At 39.4% G+C, this 20,757-nt stretch overlaps 1 protein-coding gene across 8 annotated transcripts in view; it reads left to right on the forward strand.

The window, feature by feature from the left end:
- The window catches only part of ACACA (acetyl-CoA carboxylase alpha), a 277,010-nt gene that overhangs the window by 127,604 nt on the left and 128,649 nt on the right, over positions 1 to 20,757 (forward strand). For all 8 annotated transcript variants that reach the window (XM_042917229.1, XM_042917232.1, XM_042917230.1 and 5 more), the window contains 5 exons: positions 1,674 to 1,798; positions 9,106 to 9,219; positions 10,729 to 10,842; positions 11,833 to 11,922; positions 13,700 to 13,818. In XM_042917229.1, coding sequence (XP_042773163.1) covers positions 1,674 to 1,798; positions 9,106 to 9,219; positions 10,729 to 10,842; positions 11,833 to 11,922; positions 13,700 to 13,818 — 562 coding nt within the window. The remainder of the gene's footprint in view (positions 1 to 1,673; positions 1,799 to 9,105; positions 9,220 to 10,728; positions 10,843 to 11,832; positions 11,923 to 13,699; positions 13,819 to 20,757) is intronic.

Raw genomic sequence — 20,757 nt, forward strand, 5'->3', positions numbered from 1 at the left:
CCTTTACCATATTTCTGTTGTGCCTTCAAAGTTAAGTGTTGGTTGGGAAAAGTATGAATTTATATAGGACAACTAATTCTATTTTGTTCTAAATAGGTCTTATATGAAATTGTCAATTCTTAATTCAAATATATCTGAATTAAGTTCTTTATTCAGATATATTTAGTTTCATATTGAAAAAAATTCATATTTATCTTTAATATTTAAAACAGAACCGAGTTACCCTGGTTGAATGTACTCAGTATTCTAGGAATCCATAGTAATGCAGTCGAACTGTTCTGGTTTGTAATTTAAAATGGAATCTGAATTGAGATGATAATCCTTTAGTATTTTCATAATTTCATAAAATTCTGACCTTGATTGAGACTATTCAAACACTGATTCTCCTTTGCTTGGAAATTTAATTCTGGAGTAAGCTGTTTTCTGAAGAAGTGAATATTACTTCTATGCTGTTGTAGATATCACTACAGTAAACCTGATCCTTATGTTTCTGTGGCAAAACAGCTTTCCTAGACAGAACTAACCTACCCCTGGTGGCCTTATGAAGGGCCAATGAAGATGTACATAATTGTATTCTCCCTGCAGACCTTTTGACTTAATGCAAGGTTCTCCTTGATCTATGCCTTAGTTTGGATTTGGAATGGCTAGGTGTTGTTTAGCTGTTTCATGGATTCACAGGGCAAAATGTTGATTTCAGAGGTAACAACCATCCCCCTTACAGATATTGATAAGTTTGTGTTGCTTTATTTTTGAGCTAAAACTGTTCCATATAGTTAGGGGTACCTGGGTGGCTCAGTCAGTTAAGCATCCAACTCTTGATTTCAACTCAGGTCATGATCTCACGGTTTGAGATTGAGCCCCCCCATTGGGCTCTGCATTGGACATGGAGTCTGCTTGGGAGTCTCACCCTCGTTCTGCCCCCTCTTCAAAAACAAAAACAAAAACCTAAACCTGTTCCTTATAGTTAGGGTGAAACATTTTCAGTGAGTCAGACATGAAGCCAGAATCTCAAGCTGGGGCAGACTTTAAAGATCATCAAATTTAATGGTATTGACATTTCTTTTTAAGCAACAGAATCCTCTCTTCTAAGGAAATCATTTCAGGAAACTAAATGAGAGTTTAGAGTAAGGGTGAGGATTGGAATTACCACCAACAGCTCAGTCTCTAAGACAAACCTTCCCTCTACCTTTTTTGGGGGGGTGGGGGATGCAAATGAGGCTCAGAGAGGGAAAACGATTTGCCAAGAAGCACATTGGAAATTGGTAATACAGCTAGGCTTTGAGCCCAGATCTTGCACTAGATTGCCTGATTCCTACCGGCATTTCTTTTACTAAACCTCATTACCAATTCTGTACAAATCCATCCAAGAAAAAATTTTTTTTTAATTTTTTAATTTTTATTTATTTTGAGAGAGAATTCCCAAGCAGGCCCTGCACCACCAGTGCAAAGCCTGACACAGGGCTCCATTGCACGACCACAAGATCGTGACCTGAGCCCAAATCAAGAGTCGAACGCTTAACTGACTAAGCCACCCAGGTGCCCCTATCTAAGAAAATTCTTACAATGTTTCACTGCTTATCAGGTGAATTATAGACATGAAACAAACAAACAAATGGCATGTAAATGTGAACACTCAACCATAGATGAGGACCAGTTCTTTTTGCTGCTTGCAGGTCACTATGACAAATGTGTGTTTGCCCTTCGAGAAGAGAACAAGAGTGACATGAACACTGTGCTAAACTATATCTTCTCTCATGCTCAAGTCACCAAGAAGAATCTTCTGGTCACAATGCTTATTGTGAGTACCATTTTTCAGAACCTGTAAGGATGGTTGATGTTGTTGAGAAAACATTTCTCCTTCTGAGGTTCTGTGGTCAGAGGAAAAGCTTCTTGTCTCCTGTAATTTTGGCATGAATGGCGCTTGAGTTGTGGATGAATGGTTTCTCACCTTTACCTCTGTCCTTGACCTAAAGGAACCTACTCCTGTCAGGAAAGGATTGTTCTGGCTATTATGCATGCAATCATGCACAGGAACTCAAATCTCTTGATTCTGCTGAGAGATGCCTTGTGCTTCCTGGTGTCACTCATGACAGTAGCTTTAAAACTGAGTCTTATTTAGCCAGTATAATTTTTCTTCAGAACTCTTGTTTTTTCCATGAATGTCAGCAGTGGCTATTACGTCCCAAAACGTAAGAATGAAAAACAGTGTTAGAAATCCAGTACTGCCCCTCACACCAAAGAAATTTAAATTTATTCTGCATCTTCTTTGGTCCCTTTCTGTTTTACTTACATAGAACTCCAAGCTCAGATTCTTGTAATGGTAGTGGATGCATGCTTTTGTCCCTATAACCTCGTAATATGAGAGCTAGTAGAAAGTGGGAGTGAAAGGTGAGAATGTGAATAGAATTAATGTACATTTGACCAGTGGGTAGAATTTTTGTGAACTTAAGGATTTTTAAACACAGTATGTAAGTTCTTCATTCCTAGATTCTTCTGATTGAGTTAGTTGTTAGAATCAGAGTTTCATAGGACTATTGTTAGAGTCCCCAACCCATAAACAGCTGCCTTATGGCTGCCTTTTTTGCCTTTTGGGGGGACCAAAGTACCATTTTACTCCTAGAGTTTCCTCTCTTGTCCTTTTGTGGAATTGACATTTTTGGTACCTTAATTCCATTCTTTCTTCTTGGAGGGGGAAAAAGAAAAACTATAAATTGCCACTGCTGTTTTTTTATTCCATAGTTTAGAATAAAGGGAAACTACCTACCTCACATTTGTGTTTAACAACAGTGCCACAACTTCATGTCTGCCTAGGTGGTTAACTCTCAAGGATATAACATTTTTTTTTAGAATAGCTACCTTTAAAAACATAATTACAAGGAGAGTTCATTACCTTTGCTACCATAGAATGGCTAGATGGTGGGGAAATCAGAAGATGCATTTGAAAGAAAAAAATATATATCAGCAGTATAAAATATTTCAACTTCCCCAAGTGACAGGTTTCAGCAAAGAAGTGCTATTATCTATGGTACTTTGATGATTTTTTTTCAATCAAAAGAAGGAAGATATCTGTGACTAGTTAGATTTTTTTTTAAATTTTAACATAAGGATTGCTAATTCTCATTTGGATAAAACAAGACTTTGCAGCAGAAAAGGGTAATGAGGAGGGAGTGGAAGAATCTCTCAGTTTGGACCTAAAATGGGGTGTATTTGCCTTTTTAGGGAGCTAATGATGGTGAGTTTTCATTTTATTATGATTACCTTTTTAAGGACTTAACAGTTTTCTGCACTAAAAATAGACCAAAGCCCAGAATCCTTGGAGCAGCAGAAGAGTAATGATCGTCCAAGACTGTCGCTGGGTTTCTTAAATTCTAATTTGTAAGATATAGGGGCTCGGCTCGCTCCTTTTGCGGAGTGATTGTAAGTAACGCTTGCCTTAAGAATCTCATTATTGGAACACGGAGCCATATTTCCTCTGAGAATTCTGGAGTAGCTTTGAGCCGGGGCTGTTCATTTCTCAAGTAATCACGCTGGTGTGATGGAGAGAGAAAATGGCAGCTGTTCGGAGCTCAGGCCTTCAATTTTCTTCAGAGTCCAGTCACTCAAGTGTGTAATTACACGGGGGGTGCTGCAGAGGCGTTGGGGCCTGTCAGAGAACTGGTTTGAGGCTTTGCTTTCTGCTTTTGCCAGTCAGGACAGGCAGAAGCCAATGGGACTCTGACTTGCTGCTGTTCTTTTTTCCCCACCTTGTCATCCTGATTACTTCTTACCTGCATGGATAGTGCCCAAACTTTCTTCCCAACAGGCTGAGCTCTTTGGAGAAAAGAGCTGTTATTAGTGTTTGGGTTTGGATGCATAGGACGGTGAGCAGAGGAAGAGTTGGGGGGGGGGGGGAGGAGGAGGAGGAGGAGGGAGAGAAGAAGAAAGGTTGAAGATGTGAACCAGAAAGATGGATTTGTCCTTTTCTTTATTTTGGCATTTCACATTTTTCTTTAAAAAAACAAACCAAAACTCAGTAAATATAGTAGGATCTATAGGCTTTCATATCATTGAGTTTCTTTTGAAATATCAGCTGCTTTCACCTCATCTTAGAGACTTGGAAATCAAGAAGTTAATTGATTTCTCAGCTTGAGCTGAGAGCCAGGTAGCCGTGTCATGTGCAGCCGGAATGAAGGCTTCAGAGGTGCTCCTTTCCAATGTGATATTGCTGGATACCAGGTGTGGGTTTCCTCATTCTTTCTTTGGTAATGGCAGAGTCTCACTGCCATCACCCCATCCTACATCTGCATGAATGTTGGTAGCTGATAAGAGCTATCTTACTGGTTTGAATCACTCTTTCCTTAGGTCTCACTGTCTTACAGATACCACCTGGACATGGTAGCATTGGAATTCCACAGCTTGTGTTCTCTGCCACTTCCCCTTTCTTTGCTTACCTTGGCTTCCTGATTGATGGTTATGTGCCCGGCATTTCAATCTTTTGCTTTCTAGAAGCAGGAATGTTGATGGTGTGCTTTGCTGAGCTAGATGATGATTTCTGGGGCTTTTGAACCTAGAGGGAGGAATCAAGACAATCAGGCTTCTGTGAATCAGTGTTATGAAATGTGGGCTGCTTCAAGGAACCCCTCATCCCCTCCAGGTATTAGCATAGCTTGCCTAGTAGTAGCTTGCCTCAGGCAACTTGCCTCGAGCAAATTTGTTCTAATCTTTTACCCTATCTGGAAAGCAGAATGCAAAGCATTCTGGAAAGTAAAATGCAAAAGTCCATTTGGAGGAACACGGTGCCTCGATTAAAACCAAAGTCTAGAAGACCAAATGTATTTTTTGAAAACTCTTTTTACTTCTTAAATTCAATTTCATAGGAAAAAGCTTGGAAATACTATTTATGTTTACTTAGAGATAGTTAAAGAGACTCTAGCCAAATTAGGCAATTTGGCGCCAATAAAAATAATCAACATTCTTATAGCTGTCCAGATAACAAAGTACATGTTCCATAGCCATCTTGATGCTGAGTAGTCCTCCCCTCACTACTTATATGTTATTTCTGGTATGGTCCACATGAATATAATGTAAACCATGCTTCCTAATGAGTAGTGCTATGGCTGCGAACCTCGATTTGGTTTTAACTGGGAGCCTTTTCTTCTTCTTCTTAACATAACTGCAAATAATTTTATCCAATGTGTCTTAGTGAGTCCTAGTTTACTGAATACAGGTGATATTAACAATTTCTTGTTCAACCTGTCCTGTGACATCCTTGGAATTACAAAAAGTCCAGCTGTGACTGGAAGAAGCTACCAGTCCATTGCTGATTTTGGGATTAGTGCCTCACCTACCTGAACAATTGTTAATGTCTTGAGAGCATTACACATTAGGTCACATTCCATTCTGAATTGTCTTCAAATCATAGGTTGCTAAGATCAAGTTGGATTATTTTGGGCTCTTCTGGCAGTCAGCTGCATAACTTTGGTTATGGTTTTGACACTTAAGCACATTTGTTATATTTCTGTACATCAGAAATATTCCCTGCGGTTAGCCACCATCCAGGTTAAGAATAAATACAAGAAATAAATGTGTGATACCAATCTTAACCATTACTGAATAATTATTTTCACTTTGGCCTGCAGATTTATGCAAGTAACCTGTAATCCCAGACTCAGCAGGTAGGCTCTTTAAAAAAACCTCTTTATATTGAGGAAACACATCTGCTGACTGAGTTACCATTTAATGTCATTGTTATAAAATGTTCACCAGAATTAGATGGTGATGTTGGGCCTCCCAAAGGAAGCCTGCTTCTAGTCTAGAGGGCCATAAACTTCCTTTTGGATGTTTGTATCTTCGGATTGTTGGTTCTGATAGGTAGAATTGTCTTCAGTGTCTGGTGGTTTCTTTTAGGACCTGAACATACCTGGTCTTTCTTGTCCAGACCAAGGACAAGAAAGGGATGAGAAGGTTACTCTACATTTAATTTTCTATTGCCAATCTTTTTCTTGTTTAAAAAAATTTTTTTAAGTTTATTTATTTTGAGAAAGAGCGAATGGTGAAGGGGCAGAGAGAGGTAGTGAGTATCCCAAACAGGCTCTGCACTGTCAGCGCTGAGCCCAATGCGGGGCTTGAACCCACAAAATGCGAGACCATGACCTGAGCCGAAGTCAGACACTTAACTGACTGAGCCACCCAGGCGCCCCTGCCAATCTTTTTCTAAGTGCTCATGATGACAATGGGCAAAATAATATTTGAATGGAAAATATCCAAGTTAGGATAAACTAATGGATGTAGTAGTTTATTGATACTATATTTGCTACTTCACATCCCAGAAAGGCCTGGTTTCTGTACTTTATCACAAGGAGCCCAGAAAAAGGTTGTCGCTTGGTGATTATGAATGAATAATTATTTCCCGATTATTGTTTTAAGTCTCCATAGTTCCCTTTTCTTTCAGATACTGTTTCCTTTTCCCTACCTCTTTTCTCCCTCCTTTTCTCTCATAGTGGAAAGATAAAGGGAAAAAAAATGGTTTTTTAAAAAGTGGTTTTATGTATTGTTTTTTGTTTGTTTGTTTGTTTGTTTTTTAATTTTTTTTAACATTTATTTATTTTTGAGACAGAGAGAGACAGAGCATGAACGGGGGAGGGTCAGAGAGAGGGAGACACAGAATCTGAAACAGGCTTGAGGCTCTGAGCTGTCAGCACAGAGCCTGACGCGGGGCTCGAACTCACGGACCGCGAGATCATGGCCTGAGCCGAAGTCGGCTGCTCAACCGACTGAGCCACCCAGGCGCCCCTATGTATTGTTTTAAATTAGAACATGATCTATAGTTAGGCAAGAAGATAGCTCCATTTTTATTTCTTTATTTTAATTTAATCCCAAGAGGTAAACCTGGATTTCCTTTCAAGGGAAAACATTCCAAAGCTGTCATGTCTGATACAAGTAGGTAGCTAGTGTTCTTATTTTGTTATGTTGGTTTTGGTTGTTAGATGTTGAGACTTTAGTCTGGACTTTTGCAGAGTAGCTGAGTTTTACTTCTCAGGACACCTGTTAGGTTTTTAGATCTTTCAATGGGACATTCTGATGGGTGGAGGAAGTACCTCAGAAAGGAATGTTTTTCTCTATTAGGAACATTAGGAAAAGAGGGATTTAATAGAAAAACCTTATCTTGGTTTCCTTATTCACTGTGATCTGTCTGTTCTTCTGTCTTCCTGTGGTCTTGTCCCTGGTGATTTTATACATTTCCTTGAAATTCTATTTCGCTCCTTAGATCTCAACAAAAGATGTAGCTTAGTTGCATTTTCTCCCTCCTTTTTTCTCTTAATACCTAGGGTAGGTTGAACAGGCCCTCTGGTCTATGACCACATGCTCAACCGAACCCTGGATTTATAGTCACTTGATAGGCCACTTTCTCCTCCTCACTCAGATCAGTGACTTCTGTGTGCCAAACAGGTGAATCTTCCCCCTCAGATTAGTGAATTTACTGTGTTCAGCATGTGAAAACAGTACTTGCACTTCCTTAACTATAAATCCCATCGTGTGTTTTATGACTCTGGATATTTGGAGCAGACCTCTGGTGGGTGGATTGGAGACCAGGAGGTATTTCCTGCTTTAAAATGTTTGAGAAGCCTTCTTCCCAGCATAGTGGTGCTGAGTACTCCCAAACCGTTTACCCTGTGGTGTGGAAGGCAGTAGGGGTTGTAGAAGAGGTGTTTTGGGAAATGCCTATCTGCCCCAAAAGCTGAAAGTCTCAAGCTTTTGTTTATACTGTTGTGGTAAAGGGACCACAAAGAGTATCCTTTGAGATGAAGAAAGTTAAATATGAAATGGAGGCTTTTCAGGAAAAAGGCCGATAATCAAGGTAAGGAAGAAAATTAAAAGGCAGCAACAGGAAGCCTTTTGGGATCTGGTCATCTGTCATGTCCTATTTATAGTAGAGGGAGAATAAAAACTCACTACAATATAAAAGCAATTATTTCAAACTCAAAGTAGAGGGAACTATGCCTAAAGGTATATATTTTATGTGGTATTGTTTAAGAATTTTTTTTTTTAATGTTTATTTTTTTTGAGAAGAGAGAGAGCCGGGGAGGGATCCGAAGTGGGCTCCGCGCTGACAGCAGAGAGCCCGATGCAGGGCTTGAACTCACGAGCCATGAGATCGTGACCTGAGCCGAAGTTGGACGCTTAACCAACTGAACCACCCAAGCGCCCCTAGTATTTAGAATCTCTATAAATAACTCTGTACGTTTCAAAAAAAAAAAAAAGGACAGCTATTTATAAAATCCACATTTGCAGTTTTTTCAGCTTAGATGAAAATTACATGGATAATGGATGAATTTAGGGAATGAACTAATACTCCACTGGAGAAGAAGTATTTTTCTTAAAATATGATAGAGATTTTTTTTCTTAACTAATTTTAATTTTTAGAAAAGGAAGGACCCAATTGAATAAACCCATGGATTGTATAATAGTAGCTTGGTTTTTTCCTCTACTCCATCTAAGGATTCACCATGTTTAGTTATCATGGAATGATTCTTGGTACAGCAAGAGGATAAATGATTTCAGGAATAGAATTGTCAACATATGAGATAGTGTTTTTATATAGTGTGTGTTCATAAATGAATAATTTGCTCTTGTGTTTCTGTTTTGCACCCTCCTGGGATGTTGAACATTTGGTGTTTGGAATGAAAACCACCAGGAGTGGTTCCTTTTGCCTTATTCTGCCTTCTTTCCAAAAGTGGGAGAGGGAACAGGAAAGCCTGACTCAGTCCCTATATTATTTAAAACCTCTTAAAAGTTGGAGGCATCATCTGTTGTTTTTTACTCAGAATTCCTTGTCCCCTTTTAATGGTCCCTGATGATTTCTTCTGCATGTTAAAAGTATAATGTTAATAAAGAAATTCACTAGGAACTTTGAATCTGAATGCCTGAGGAATTTGGGCTTCTCAGCAGTGGCTTCTTCTTGGGTCTTCTGTACACATTGTTTGGGATACAAATAATAGGAGGTTTGCATTTTCTTATTAATCCAGCTCTGTTTGCTTTCTTTTTAGTCCCTTTTCCCATTTCAAATTTCTATCCACAGTTCTTTTTAATGTGGATGTATATATATTTTTTCACATTAACAATTAGGATCAGTTGTGTGGTCGGGACCCTACTCTCACTGATGAGCTGCTGAATATTCTCACAGAGCTAACTCAACTCAGTAAGACCACCAATGCCAAAGTGGCACTTCGAGCACGCCAGGTAAGGACATGTGTTGATTATCTTGAAGGAGAAATGGTTTTCATACAATGAGTTTTTTATTCAATCTCCTGACACAGATCATACAGTTTTCTATGTACATCTTCTCACGGCCCTCAAAACAAATGTTTTCACGTAGTATGTCTTTTTTTTTTTTTTTTTTTAATGTTTATTTATTTATTTTTCAGAGAGAGAATTTGTAGTTTTAACAGATTGTCTTTTTTTTTTTAATGTTTGTTTCTGTTTTTGAGAGAAAGGGGGTGGGCAGAGCATGAGCAGAACAGGCAGAGAGAGGAAGACACAGAATCAGAAGCAGGCTCCAGGCTCTGAGCTGTCAGCACAGAGCCGGATGTGGGGGCTCGAACTCACAAGCTGTGAGATCATGACCTGGGCCAAAGTTGGATGTTTAATGCAAGTGCCCCACGTAGTATGTTTTTTTTAAAGAGAAAGGAAAACATTAATGTTGAGTCTGTTTAAAATAGAAGTCTTTTCCCCCTGATAAAATTCTCTTACGATTCCCTGACTTTCCTAATCACCTTGTGATAGTAAACCAGGGTTATGTGGGGAAAAGGAAACTAAGGGATGGCAATAAACTCAATATTTTTCACTTCCCAAAGGGAGCTTAGAAGCAAGTGAAAACTTTTTTTTAAGCGTGTAGGAAAAAATTAAGTGTGGAAAGCAGAAAGATAATGCAGTGGATCTTAGGTGCTAGCAATCAGAACAACCCCAGAGAAGTCCAGTTAGTTTCACCCTGTAGTCTTCATTTCCATTCCAAAAGGTTTCAGCAGGGAAGCCAAGAAGTGGCGCTCCCTTTGTGTTTCAGTGCACGGGGCATTGACAAGGAAGCAGCATTTGAAGCTGTTCAGTGACTTTCTGCTTTCTCTACAATTGTATCCATGTCACTGAACTGCTCAAAGTTATTGAACCTCTCAGTGACCTGCTGAGAGTATTCAGTTCCTACCGTGTCCCTGTTTGTTTGTGACACTGCTTTCACTCTCTCTGCCCCTCACATGCATTGGTGTTACATCCCGATACCTCCTTGTTGATATTGAGTACTTGGGGCTGTCAGAGCATCTTTTCCTAGTCTTTGTTTCTACTTCAGAGTTGCAAAAGCCCTGCTCTGTGACATCCACCTTCCCCACAGCTGCTCCCTGCCAGACCTGATTCCCAATTAACAGCTAGTCATGCAGTCCCCAGGACTAGAGGCTTTGCAATGGTAAATCACATGCACTGAGGGAGCTTGATTGAAGCTGTTTTCTCTGCTTTCCCCCTGCCCCCCTGTGGGAAATTGCCCACAACGCAAATCATGGTGAGAGTCAACTGAGATGCAGTATTGGTAGCATTGGCTGTATGTTACAGGACCTAGAAGTTGCTTTACTTGGTCTCTGTTTTATCTTTGATGCCTGCACTTACAGATTTATATTTATTGCTTTTGTATCAGAGCTGCCTAATAGGAGGCTAGAATAATCACTCCCTCAGGAACTTATGCCTCTTATTTTGCTCTCACTCTAGGTTCTTATTGCCTCCCATTTGCCATCATATGAGCTTCGCCATAACCAAGTAGAGTCTATCTTCCTTTCAGCTATTGACATGTATGGACATCAGTTTTGCATTGAGAACCTGCAGGTATACATAAAGCCCTTTTCTACCACTGTGCATTCTTGTCTACTTTATTCCTAAGCCTGGTTCAATTAATCAATCTGAAATGAAGTTTCATGCCTTGACTTTATAAAATGATTTATACTTAATGTTGTTTTTTTCATAAAAATGCTATTATAATTGTGATTTAGCTTAAAAATGAAGTCTCTACCTCTTGTACTTTTTATCTAGAAAGTATTCTAGGCTAGAATTAAGTGGTAGCACTAGTTGATGTCTGGTATTTGAATCAGATGTATAAACAGGTAGTTGTTAGTCTTCTAGAGACAAAGCCCCTTAAGTCATTTAAGTTTTTATAATGCTTACTGTTAAGCTTTATACAGAACCAGTTTTATAAAGAGTGTTGGCTAATTTTACTACTAATTGAAAGGACCTTGACTATTACTTTTTAGACAGAACCATTTTCTCAGGAATGACTTTGTTTTTCTACCTGTAAATAAGAGTAATATTGTTCTATCTAGCCAAGGGAATCTTCAGGCTTTCTGTCAGATTTCCTTCCAGGGAACCTAGAAAAGGGGAAAGGATATTTCTGTTTATTTGGTTAATAGTTGAAATATAGGGTTTCAACTGGGGTCCAAATCTGTGGCTTACCATAGCGGAGGATTGAGACAGTATTTAAGAAGTTGAGTACAGATATATGTCAGGAAGGCTGTTAATTATGGTCTTTAGCACTAATATTAGCATATGATGCGTTACTATATTATTCTAAGAATTTTACATATTTTCATTCTTCTAATGCTCGCAACAGACCCATGAGGATAGGTGTCATTCCCCACCCCCCCACCCCCCCGCCCCCATTTTGTAGCTGAGGAAGCTGGGGCACAAAGAAGGTGAGTTTATACAGGCCATTCCTAGACAGAATTGTTGGGTTACTCTATCTGTTTCAAAATGCTAAATATTGTCCACTGAAATTGTTCCCTTTTGGATGTAATGGCTTAAACTTGTCTCTGTACCTTCCAGAAACTCATCTTGTCTGAAACATCTATTTTTGATGTCCTACCAAACTTCTTCTATCACAGCAACCAGGTAGTGAGGATGGCAGCTCTGGAGGTAAGTTTTGAAAGTATTGTGATATCACCTTTTTCTTGGTTTCTAGCTGATCTCTTCTGTCCACTTGGCTAATGTATCAGTCCTTTTTCTTTGGCCTTAAGGTTGGTGCTAAAGAGTGGAGTCTTCTTTTCCTTTGAAACAAATGCTTGCTTTACTCAGGTGTTTTCAGCTGAACTAATCACCACTTCTCCAATCATAGGAAAATAGATGCCAGCATTTTTCAATAGTCTCTACTTTCCAAGTATTTGAATTCTCTCATTTCAGAATAAATTAGGATTCCATATAAAATAATAAATGAAAAAATATGTGGCTGACCAGAACATGTACCATTTTGTGATTTGGGCCAAATAAAATGGATTTTTAGTTATATTCTGAATTTTTAAGCAACTCTATTGAAATATTTTGTCATGAGAAAGAAAGTAATAACATATAACGACTGTGTTTTAGTTGCTTTACTGCTTTTCTCATTTAACCCTACAATTACTTCATGAAGCAAAAGGAAAGTGAGACTCCTGAGAGGTTGACTGTGACTGGTCCACATTTATGTAGATAATAATTGGAAGGGTTTGCATTTGAACCCAGGTCAATCTGGCTCAAAGACTTTTCTGTTTCCAGCACACTACCTCATTAAGCACAAAAATTGCAGGCCCTGAATAATGGCTATAAATTGCCAGATAGATGTTTTTTGAAGATGGAAGAAGAGTGTTCTAGATGATTTTATGTAATATGACATCACTGCAGTCTGTTGCAAGCTCCTTTGGCTTATTTTTTATTTGTAGTCTGTGGATGGAATGTAATGTATCCTACTCAGTAAATACCAAATTTTAAAAATATCTAAATATCTTAAAGTGCTTCCGTGTCATTTAATGAGAAATCTCCTTATATACCTCACATGATGATAGAATCACATGTAGCATTTTATGTGCATGGCAAATTGGCTGTGAAGTGCACAAGGTCACACTTAACGGTTTTTGCTGTGATGTAACCTGTTGCTATTTCTTTAACTCTTGAGTCAGGTTAGTGTGTTTGAGATGTTATGTCAAATTATGCCTTACTGCTTTTGCCTAGGGTTTGGCGGGTTATAAATAATCTAAAATAATTTGGAGTAGTGGGACAACAAAACGAAGAGATACAAGATAGTAAATGAGTTGAACTGTACAACAATTGTTTCTATCTTCTGCCTTCACTCCTCAGGTGGCTCAGATCAGTACCTCTCATTTTTCTCACTGCTTGATTTTACCTTCTACTGAAATAATGCTTTCTTTTACTAATGATCAAACCTTCTCCCTAAGTTTGGGTTCACGTGAAAGGTTTATGGCCCAGCCAGAGGTGTCCAGCAGAGGCAGGTTAATTTTATTTTCATTTATAGTCATGGGTGTAGTTTTAAGACTGCAACTTAAAAAAAATTTTTTTTTTTAATGTTTTCATTTTTGAGAGAGAGAGAGAGAGACAGATTGCAAGCGGGGCAGGAGCAGAGAGAGACGGAAACACAGAATCCGAAACAGGCTCCAGGCTCTGAGTGGTCAGCACAGAGCCTGATGTGGGGCTCGAACCCACGAGCTGTGAGATCATGATGTGACCCAAAGTCGGACGCTCAACCAACTGAGCCACCCAGGTGCCCTAAGACTGCAGCTTTATTAATTAAAGCAAGTTATTTATGTACAGAGCCTCCTTCTACATTGCATCCCTCTTCTCAAGACTATCTTTTTCCTGGCTAACCATCTTTTAGTTTCTGTTTTTGAAGGAGTGTATTTACTGAGGGTTACTTTTTAACCAGGTTTATGTTCGAAGGGCTTACATTGCCTATGAACTTAACAGCGTCCAACATCGCCAGCTTAAGGACAATACCTGCGTGGTGGAATTCCAGTTCATGCTGCCCACATCGCATCCAAACAGGTGAGTTTGAGCTGGGATGTGCATCTGAGCCAGCCAGATCTATCATGAGAGTTGAGAGTAATGTATGTGACAGTTCCATGGGTTTTTGGTTTTGACTAGAAATATAGAGCAGAGAATGAACAAATTTATTTATTCATTTATTTTTAGTGAGAGAGTGCATGCACATGTGTGCAAGCAGGGAAGGGGCAGAGAGGGAGAGAGAGAATCCCAGGCAGGCTCTGTGCTGTTAGCGTAAAGTCCCACATGGGGCTTGATCCCATGAACCGTGAGATCATGACCTGAGCCAAAATCAAGAGTCAGATGCCTAATGGACTGAGCCACCTAGGCGCCCCAAAAATGAACAGATTTAAATCGTGAGAGAAGAGCCTCTTGGTACCCACTTTTTTTTTCTTTTCTTTTTTTTTTTTTTAATTTTTTTTTTCAACGTTTTTTATTATTTATTTTTGGGACAGAGAGAGACAGAGCATGAACGGGGGAGGGGCAGAGAGAGAGGGAGACACAGAATCGGAAACAGGCTCCAGGCTCCGAGCCATCAGCCCAGAGCCTGACACGGGGCTCGAACTCACGGACCGCGAGATCGTGACCTGGCTGAAGTCGGACGCTTAACCGACTGCGCCACCCAGGCGCCCCGCACTTTTTTTTTCTTCTCTTTGGCCTGGAGAGATGAAATATAATCTAAGTAAGATAAAAATTTTAAGATTACTCCATCATTCATGTTTGCTTGTATTATGTCACTGAGGAAACATAGTTCTTTTCTTTCTTTTTTTTAAGTCATAATTTACTGGCATTTTACTTACTGGAACTTTGCCAGAAAATCGCTTTTTTAGCAGTTTAAGTCAAGCAGTTGGAACATGAAAATATCTTGGGTGGAATGTTTTTCCTTTCTATATATTTGCTGTACATTAAGGCTATACCTAAGCCAATTTTGCTCTCTCCCTAAAAACAGACATCTGAATTTAGCAGCTGAAAATCAAATCAGTTTTTAAAAATCACGCTTCAGGTACAAACTGAAATTTGAATAAACTGTTTAATTAAACCAGGCTATTTCCATTATTTTTTTCTTTCCTAAGTCCTTTAAGAAATAAAATGTGCATATGGAAATTTGTTGCAGTTTTGCTTTCGTTTTAAAATAAAAATATGTTGTATACCGATTTATTTTTAAAGTATTCTGACGCAGTGAAAACCTACCTACTCCCACCCACAGATATGTTCATCCCCTCCTGTATTTTCATTCATTTTAGTAATACCACAGGAAATATAAATACCACAGCTAATCTTAAGTTGCCCCCCTCCATTTCTTCTTTATGGCCTTTGGTTCTTCACTTTGTATTACAAAGTACTGTGTCTTTGGGGATCCTTAGTTATAGACAACAGAAATGGTTTTGTTTCTGAATTGCCACTTCACCCAAAGCAATAGAAACCCTTCCTAGAGACAAAGAAGTCTGTGCTGAGACTTTTGGCCACTGGATGCCACTGTTGATCCAGCAGAGGTCAGCAGATGAGCGGACACATCTTCAGAAAAAGTACTTCTCTTCTTTGTCTCAGAAGATCCTTTCACATCTCTACCTCAAAAATACCTTATGGCTGGCAGAGAAAAGCATATATCCTTGATTTAGCAGGCATCTCTCGGTACATTTTTGCCTCCATGGATTTCAGAATCTCATTTTCTAGAAACGAATGGTTGTCCTTCAGTGAGCGGCGAGGTCCTCACAGCACACATGGGCTCAGCACTCGGTCTTCTTTCTTCTCCCGCATTCCTTGAATAATTGTAGAGAACTACATGCTATACTTAATGCTCTTTGTAATTCTCAGGACATTCTCCTTTTCTTCCTGCTTTCTACTGCCTCTTCCCTGTGGGCAGTGATTTGTAGTCAGGCTGCAGAGCTGCTTCGGATTTCCTTCCCTCCTCATTGCTCCCCTTGTCTTTTTGAATTGCTCTCCCTGTCCTACTTTGTTATTTGAGGATACGTGTCCAGTTTGGTGAAGGAAAATAGACTGGAAAATGAGAGAAATGCTTCTTAACTGTTTGTTAAGAAATCTTATTCACCTTTCCATCTCAAGGGTATGAGTCTTGGTTATTCCTGTTATGGCTTCAAAACATGGTTATTTGCCCCTCCCGACATCTGAGGTTTATACATCCCAATAGCCAAAGACCAGACTTGAACAGAACTGTGATCCTGTTTTCTGTCTCAAATCTTCTTTGGTTATGTGTATATAAAATTATAAACTGTTGGGTTAGTAGCAGCAGCAGCAGCAGTGATGGAAAGGTGCAGGTAAGGACAAGTAAAGGAGGAAAGGTAAAAATAATCTTTGTGAAAACCAGAAAAATGTTAACATTGCTCCAATGCCTTGTTAGATGTAAAGTCCTTTTGTTAGTTTCGGAGTATAAAATGTGCCATCAGATTTAATCACAGAACGATATACTCAATTTTAGAGTACAGCCTTTTCACATATCATAGATTTGCTACTTGAATTTAGTTTTATAAGATTTTATATTTTCTTACAAATGTTTTTGTTACAGTTTGAAGGTATGACCTTATTCTGACACCAACTGGTGTACTGACATTGAATTCTGACACTAACCACCTTGTGTTAGATCACATAATACAAGTTAAGGGCTTGGTCCTTTGCAAAACTGTCTCTGCTTTAGATGGGGCCACAAGTGGGGCACCCAGGCCACCTGTACTTCTGACCAATTGGCTACAAATTTGGGGTTCCCACCATCCTGTCCAGTTTAATAATTCACTAGAACAACTTACAAAAATCAGAAAGCACTATACTTATTAATACAGTTTTATTATAAAGGACACCGATCAGGACCAGCCAGATGAGTAAAGTCTGGGTGTGTCCTGAATACAGGGCTTTCCCATTCTTTCCCTTTGGAATCAGATACTCATCCTCCTAGCATTATCAGTGTGTTCACCAACCACAAAGTTCCATTGAGCTTCAGTGTCCTGAGTTTTTATCAGGATTTCATTACAGTGGCATGATTGATCAAATCACAGACCGCAGTTAAACTCAATCTCTAACCTCTTTCCCCTCCCCAGAAGTCCAGCTGCCTCAAAGCCTCCAACCCTCTAATCATAAGGTTGGTCTTTCTAGTGAGCAACCGCTATCTTGAGTTATCACATCTCTTAGCATAAACTCAGATGTAATCCAAGGGGCTCGTGAATAATGAAGATACTTCTGTTTCTTTTGAGAAATTCCAAGGACTTAGAATTTCTCTCCCAGGAACCAGGGACAAAGGCTTGTCAAATTCTTTATTATATAATAGGCCTATTCATCTCATAAAAGAATTCCAGGGTCTCTTAATTTTAACTAGTTTTGAGGCAAGTTCCAACTTTTTTTTCCAGCTTTAGTACTATTATTCTTTCCTATCCTTATTGTTTTCAACAAGCAGGCAATGAGCATATTGGTTCTTATTCCACAGAAATAAGTTACAGGAGACAGTCTACCAGTGTTACTTCCACTCCCAAGCTTGTAAAGCTCAAGGACACAATGTCCCGTAACCTCTAAATTAATGAGTCTCAGAATTATTTATTTATTTTTTTAATGTTTATTATTTATTTTTGAGAGAGAGAGAGAGGGAGAGAGACAAACAGGGGAGGGGAAGAGAGAGAGAGGGAGACACAGAATCTGAAGCAGGCTCCAGGCTCCGAGCTGTCAGCACAGAGCCTGATGCCAGGCTTGAACCCACAAACTGTGAGATCATGACCTGAGCCAAAGTTGGACACTCAACCGACTGAGCCACCCAGGCGCCCTAGGAAATATTTTTGAAATACTGACTATCAAGATTCTGCTTTATTTTGAACCAGGCTCCAGGGGACCACTTTTTGAAAAAGCTCCTACGATAATTCTGATGAGCACCTGCAGTTAAGAATCACTGCTACTTAGACCAGCACTGTCCAGTAGAAATACAATGCAAGCCACATATGTAAGTTTTTTTGTTGGCCACGTTTAAAAGGGCAATAAGAAACAGATAAAATTACCTTGCACAATTTCTTTACCCCATCATATCCAAAATACCATTTCAATATGTAATAAAAAATTATTCATGAGATATTTTTCATTTTTCATACTTGGTCTTTGAAATTTAGAATGTGTTTTACATTTACAGCATGTCTCAATACAGATTAGCCCTATTTCAAGCACTTCCTAGCCACATGGGCAGCTCAGCTCTAGACTAAAAATTAATTAGGACAGTCACACTGAGCCCTCTTTATTTTATGTTAATGGTAGTACCCCTAGGATGGATTAAAAAAAAAAATTTCTTGTTCTTACTAGTTATAGAAATTATCCACATCTGATAGTGTAGATAGATATTCTACAATATTAAAAAAAATTTTTTTTAACATTTATTCATTTTTGAGAGAGACAGAGTGTGAACGGGGGGACGGGCAGAGAGAGAGGGAGACACAGAATCCAAAGCAGAATCCAGGCTCTGGGCTGTCAGCACAGAGCCCAACACGGGGCTCGAACTCACGAACCTTGAGATCATGACCTGAGCCAAAGCTGGACGCTCAACCGACTGAGCCACCCAGGCGCCCCTACTACAATATTTTATGCATACTTTAAAAATTACTCAATGAGGGGCACCTTGGGTGGCTCAGTCGGTTAAACACCCGACTCTTGATTTCAGCTCATGTCATGATCTCACCATTGTGAGATCGAGCCCCGTGTCGGGTCTCCATGGTGAAAATGGAACCTGCTTAAGATTCTCTGCCCCTCCCCTGCTTGCTTGCTCTCTCCCTAAAATAAATAAATAAACATGTAAAGAAATAGTTTTTAAAAATTATTCAGTGAGGACAGAGAACAGGCATATGAATATACATATTTCACTTATCAATGTAAAACAGAATTTACAATATTTTTACCACCTGGGGTTAACAAACCAAAAATTCTTGGGGGAGAAAACAGATCTATTCTTAAACCAGTTTTTGCATTTTCTTTCCTGGTGCTTGTTTTTCACATTCCTAGCTAGGCATTCATTTGAAGTAGATTAACTTTGTCCAGCAATCCTTAGAAGTGAGTATCTTCCTAAGCTATGTTATCAAAGCAAGACCACAGTCTCTTGTTGCATATGGGGTCACCTGGTGAAATTCCATTCTTGCAATTTATTTTTGACTAGTGATTTAGCCCTCATGAGTTGGGATGAAAGAAACATGGCTGTCTGCAAACTGACAGAAGCAAAGTATTTTTTCTCAAAAACACCTTAGATACTGTTTGAATTGAAGATCTATCCCATTGGTACATATTTTGATTTTTAGAGCAGTAGGTAAAACACAAATTCCAATGAAAAGAGCAGCCTCTAAGAAGGGAGAAGACACCGTTTGAACAGGTAGTATATGGCCACCATGTTTGGTCCTTTTTATTTTTTGTTTAAATTCATCATGGGCCTTTGTATTGCTAGACATTTCAAATACTTCTAGAACTTACTTGATTGTGGAAGGAACACTTAATATGAGATCTATCCTCTTAACAGATATTTAAGTATACCATGTATTATTGTTGACTTTGGGCTTATTCATTTTGATTGACTGAAATTTTGCTTGACACTCTATGTTTCAGTATAATTGGACAGTTATTCCTCTCAATATTAAAAAAAAAAAACAAAAAAACGAGGGGCATCTGGGTAGCTAAGTCGATTAAGTGTCCAACTCTTGATTTCAGCTCAGGTCATGATCTCACAATTCGTGAGTTCGAGCCCACATCAGGCTCTGTGCTATCAGCCATCAGTGCGGAGCTCGCTTGGTGTTCTCTCCCTCTCTTTCTGCCCCTCTCCTGCTCGTGCTCGCTCGTTCTCTCTCTCTCAAAAATAAATAAACATTTAATAACTAAATAAGTAAATATTTTTTAAAAAAGGAGATGACTGAACAGTTTCTTTCTAATCTCTATGACTTTCTGAATCATCCTTCCTGCTAAGTAGGCTTCAGTCAAGGTAAGGTATGTTATCTGCTTGGAGAGCCTGGGTGACTTAGTTGAGCGTCCAACTTCCACTCAGGTCATGATCTCAGAGTTCGTGGGTTCGAGCTTCGCATTGGGCTCTGGGCTGACGGCTCAGAGCCTGGAGCCTGCTTCGGATTCTGTGTCTCCTTCTCTCTCTGCCCCTCCCCTGCTTACACTCCTGTCTCTCTCTCAAAATAAACAAACAAACATTAAAAAAAATCTTTCAAGTGTGTTATCTTCTTGATCTTGTACCCAAGACTTCCAAGTTTTTTCTGGGAGCTGTAGTTGCAATTTTATTTGACATCTGTAGGTCTTACTCACCAGAGGATCCAGTTATTAGAGCTTCACCCAGAGAAGCTTCTGGTATAGATATACCCTTTTCTTCTTAAATTCCCTTTACTTGAACAGAAACTGCAGAGATTTTCTTGACTTAAGCATAATAGGAAACCTATATATGTGGTGTGTGGGTGTGGGTGTGTTTCTTCTGAGATTTAAAGGCCATTTCCAGGGCGCCTGGGTGGTTCAGTTGGTTAAGGGTCGGACTCTTGATTTTGGCTCAGGTTGTGATTCCAAAGTCCTGGGATCTAGCCCCATGTCAGACTCTGCACTGAGAGTTGGAGCCTGCTTAAGATTCTCTCTCTCTCTCTCTCTCTCTCTCTCCCTCCCCCTCTCCCTCTACCCTTCTCCCCCTTCCTCTGTGTGCTCGCTCACTCGCTCTCTCTCAAAAAAATAAAATAAAAATAAAAAGGCTATTTCTTATCGTATGAGAATTTTTTTGAGGGGAGGGGATTTTGTTGTGTTGGTTTTTTTTTAAAGATTTTATTTTTGGGGAGCTTGGGTGGCTGAGTTCATTAAGCGTCCAATTCTTGATTTTGGCTCAGGTGTCATGATCCTCATGGGTCTTGAGTTCAAGCCCTGCATTGGGCTCCCACTGACAGTGTGGAGCCTATTTGAGATCCTCTCTCTCTGCCCCTCCACAACCAAGTGAGTTTT

The sequence above is a fragment of the Panthera leo genome, chromosome E1, assembly GCF_018350215.1.
Source record: "Panthera leo isolate Ple1 chromosome E1, P.leo_Ple1_pat1.1, whole genome shotgun sequence".
Taxonomy (NCBI): domain Eukaryota; kingdom Metazoa; phylum Chordata; class Mammalia; order Carnivora; family Felidae; genus Panthera; species Panthera leo.